The sequence below is a fragment of the Dipteris shenzhenensis genome, chromosome 26, assembly GCF_047967505.1.
Source record: "Dipteris shenzhenensis isolate YYH24624 ecotype China chromosome 26, Dip_SZ_1.0, whole genome shotgun sequence".
Lineage (NCBI taxonomy): Eukaryota > Viridiplantae > Streptophyta > Polypodiopsida > Gleicheniales > Dipteridaceae > Dipteris > Dipteris shenzhenensis.
The window spans coordinates 1,759,522-1,763,517 of record NC_141621.1 but is presented as its reverse complement, the minus strand read 5'-3'; the positions used below and the strand labels follow the sequence as shown (position 1 = coordinate 1,763,517).

The 3,996-nt window shown below is 44.3% G+C and overlaps 1 protein-coding gene across 1 annotated transcript; it reads right to left on the bottom strand.

The window, feature by feature from the left end:
* Window positions 1–3,171: 3,171 nt before the first annotated feature.
* Window positions 3,172–3,753, bottom strand: LOC147884519 (uncharacterized). The gene has a single exon (XM_087397994.1). The coding sequence runs from the start codon at window positions 3,751–3,753 to the stop codon at window positions 3,172–3,174; it is 582 nt and encodes a 193-aa protein (XP_087254120.1).
* Between the last annotated feature and the right edge of the window lie 243 nt (window positions 3,754–3,996).

The window sequence follows — 3,996 nt, the reverse complement described above, 5'->3', positions numbered from 1 at the left end:
ACCCACCCTCTCCCTATTGGCAACTAGTTGCTCCTTGAGCCCCTAGTAGCCGCTAGTAGGTTTGAACCCAAATTCAAATTCTTGGTTTCCTTCACATTAACGCCCAAACTGCTTGGGTTACCACTGCTCCGCACCCTTATTGCTTTTGTACACATGTGCTCTCTTGTTACGGCAGGCAGCCTAGAGGAAAGTTTTAGTTTTATAAGCCCTCCTTTAGCCATGTGTCACATAAGAATATACGGTGATCTTAAAAAGATCTAATGGTGTGAATTGTCGATGTGTGAAGTTCTTTTTTCAACAAAAAAAAAAGAGTGATAGAGATGCGGGCTAAAAGCCATGCTCCATCGCATAATGATTGAGTTTCTTCTTCCTAGGGCATTGTGTTTCTTCATCTCTACGTAAGCTTCTTCTCGACTCTTGGTCTTCTTGGTGGTTTTTCGCCGTAGCCAAGCAAAGCATCCCAAGCTATTTCCCATCACAAAAGCTTAGCATGGCAGACTCTTCACCCGACCTGGCCGAGGCCAACAACCATGGATGAGCAAGACTTGCCATCTCCCGCAAACACTTAGATAATTGCAAATGCTCGATGACAAAGATGGAACACTGTGGATAAGGAAATCAAAGCCTCAAAGTGCATCCACATCCAAAAAAGCAGATTCAACAGAGGGAACGCAAAGAGTAATTGGAAAAGCATGGACTTCGTGAATTCGGCAACAGCAAGGTATACTCGATCACACCTAAATCAACCACCACCACCAAATAAATCATGAAAGGTTGGGATTCTGTAAAGCTCAACAACAAAATTTTAATATTCTCATCAAATCACTTCCTCTGCACCAATTGTGTAATCATCATTCGATTTGATAGATGATCCTGCAATCCTCTTAGGGAGAACCATTGTCTACTCGATCTCAGTATCTATCTTGATGTAGGCAAAAGCAACTTCACATCCAGCAAGCTTGTACATGAAATTTCTTTGCGATAAGGAAATCGTAATAATTGTAGCTTGCATCAAATTTCCTTCCAATCAAGAGATGCTAAGGGAGACGAATCACAAAGAGGGATCAAACCGAATAATCCATTTGTTTCTGCTATGTCTACTGGAACACCTTGACATTATTGCTCATTCCCCTCATGATCCAAGTTTTGCTAGAGGTGTGTTGATTTGAGCCTCGAGATTTGTGGTAGCTATGGGTACCCATCACCTTGTCACACATTTTCTAATGTTAGTGCTCATTCCTCATATGATCCATGTTTGCTGAGGCATGTTGATTCGAGCCTCAAGGTTTGTGATAGGTTTGGGTTCACCTCTAGTTCAATTTAGTGAGCATCCTCCTCTTCTCCATAGATCTACTAATCTCCCTCACGATTGATGTTTTGCTAGAGCTGTGTCAACTCGAGCCTCAATATTGTGGTAGAATAGGTGGAAGACAAAAGTGACCAACAGTTGCCACAATCATCCTTTCCCATTACTCTCCCGCCCCCCCCCCCCCCCCCTCTCTCTCTCTCTCTCTCTCTCTCTCTCTCTCTCTCTCTCCCTCCCTCCCTCCCTCCCTCCCTCCCCCCCCCTTCTCTCTCTCTCTCTCTCTCTAAAATACCACACACACACACATACACATACACACACACACACGCATGCACACATGCACGTGTGCATACTCAACACAATGGGTTTCATTTATACATAAATATACATTTTCTTACATTATCGCTCATCACCTGGTCGCACTAACATTATTGCTTATCCCCCTCATGATTAGTGTTTTGTTAGAGGTGTGTGGATTTGAGCCTCATGATTTGCGGCAACAATGGTTAACACCACCTCATCCCTCATATGATAAGTGTTCGCTAGAGGCAGTTGATTCGAGCCTCAAGATTTGTGACAACTTTGGATTCACCTCCAATTCGATTTAGTAAGCATCCTCCTCTGCTCCTTAGTTTTGCTCATCTCCCTAATGATTGATAGGTTGCTAGAGGTGTGCCAACTCAAGCCTCAAGATTGTGGTAGAATAGGTGAAAGACAAAAGTGATCGATAGTTGCCACAATCATCCTTTCCCATAACTCTCTCTCTCTCTCTCTCTCTCTCTCTCTCTCTCTCTAAACAACACACACACACACACACACACACACACAATTGTAAGACTTTGTGCCCCATCATTCAACGCTCGTCAAAGGCCTTCAATGCCCATCAACGGGAGAGGGAGAGAAGAAGAGGGATGAAAGAGGAGAAGAGGATGTGGGAGTGGCAAAATGAGTAGAGGGAAAATAGGAAGGAGAAGGAGGAGGGAGAAGGGGAAGGGTATGAACATCAATAAGAGGTGGGTGTGGAGAACAAAGGAGGAGGAGGAGACATGATGGTATTGCCAAAAAGGGGAGAGAGTCATGGAAAATATGGGGATATATTAGAGCACAGTGGCTATACAAGAATGAGCATGTCGCATCAAAGGAATAGCCCCTCCTTTTATAACAAAGAAGAGGGGGTTCTCTCCCATAAATGCATCCTCCCACATGCATGGCGTGGAGAGGGCATTTTCCATGTGGGTGGAAGGCGGTGCGCACCCTCAACTTGCAATCAACAATTGAAGGATGCATTTTCCACATACTACAAGCCCCATATCTCTAGTGCAGAAGAATGTGCTTGATTTTTCCCTTATTTAAATACTCACATGGGTGGGTTGGCACAAATGACTCTTGCCACCTCAACCTACTTTTTCTTCATGAAAATATTATCCCTTGGACTATTCCACATGGGTCTAGTCCACATAAATGAGAAAGTCTAAGACGCCCTGCCACCTCTACCAATTAAATACAATATGTCCCCTTGGCCTTGGCCATATATCACTTAATGTTTCATGGCACCGCCTAGGTGGAGGGGTGGCACATGGAGATTCCATGCCATCTCACCATACTATATTATTTATTCCATGCCATCTCACCATACTATATTATTTATTCCATGGACTATGTACAACACACCTATGGGTCCTCTTACTCAGAAGGGTGGCACATGGACATGCCCTGCCACCTCAACCTTGGGTCCTTGCCACTCCATATTATATTCTACTAATGCCACACACATATATTCACTACTTATTACATTCACAATGGATTTTTTTTGGCGGTAATAGATCCCCCCCCGGCATGGAATGTGCAACATGCCCATGCTTGGGTCACAACCGAACAAAGAAAGGCTTGAGATGCCTTTTGTTGAACACTTTCCTCCTATGCGGCTCCTGCAACTCATGAACCTCCATTGATCCATTGCTGCGTTCCTTGATGACCTGGTATGGTCTAGACCACTTCGGAAAAACATTTTTGTCCATTTGGTGGTCCAATGTACTATCAAAGGACAACACCATGTCTCCTTTTGCAAAATGACGCTCCCACCCCTTGCGGATCTTGGCATCCAAGTGGGCTTTCTGTCGATTCTTCTGGATCTCTGCATGATGCAAAGCATGCCACCGGGTCTCATCTAATTTTTCAAGTTGAACCAAACTGGCTTCAACTTGTTCTTCTTTTGACATCTTTTGTTGTTGTGCCAACCTCAATGCAGGTACTTCTATCTCCAGCGGCAGAACTGCTTCGGTACCATATACTAATTCAAATGGGGTGTGCCCAGTGGATGTTTTGTGAGTAATATTGTATGCCCAAACCGCCTCAGCAACTTTTTGATCCCATTGGCCCCGATGTTTGTTCACCATTTTTCCTATGGACGTGCATAAGAGGCCATTGACGCGCTCCACTTGACCCATGGATTATAAATGTTGGAAGTGTGATGATCAATACCCATACGTTCCATGAGCGACTTCACGGCTTCATTCAAGAATGGACTCCCATGATCGGACACAATCTCCATAAGTGTCCCAAAATGCGTACATATGCGCTCAAAGATGAAATCTGAGACTACCTTACCATTTGCTACTGAGAGAGCTACAGCTTCGGCCCACTTGGTGACATATTGTGTAGCCACCAAAAGGTACTTTTCTTGCAGGCTG

Excerpts from the sequence above, each read along its gene's own strand:
- LOC147884519 (XM_087397994.1), bottom strand. The coding sequence starts at position 3,753 with ATGGGTCAAGTGGAGCGCGTCAATGGCCTCTTATGCACGTCCATAGGA.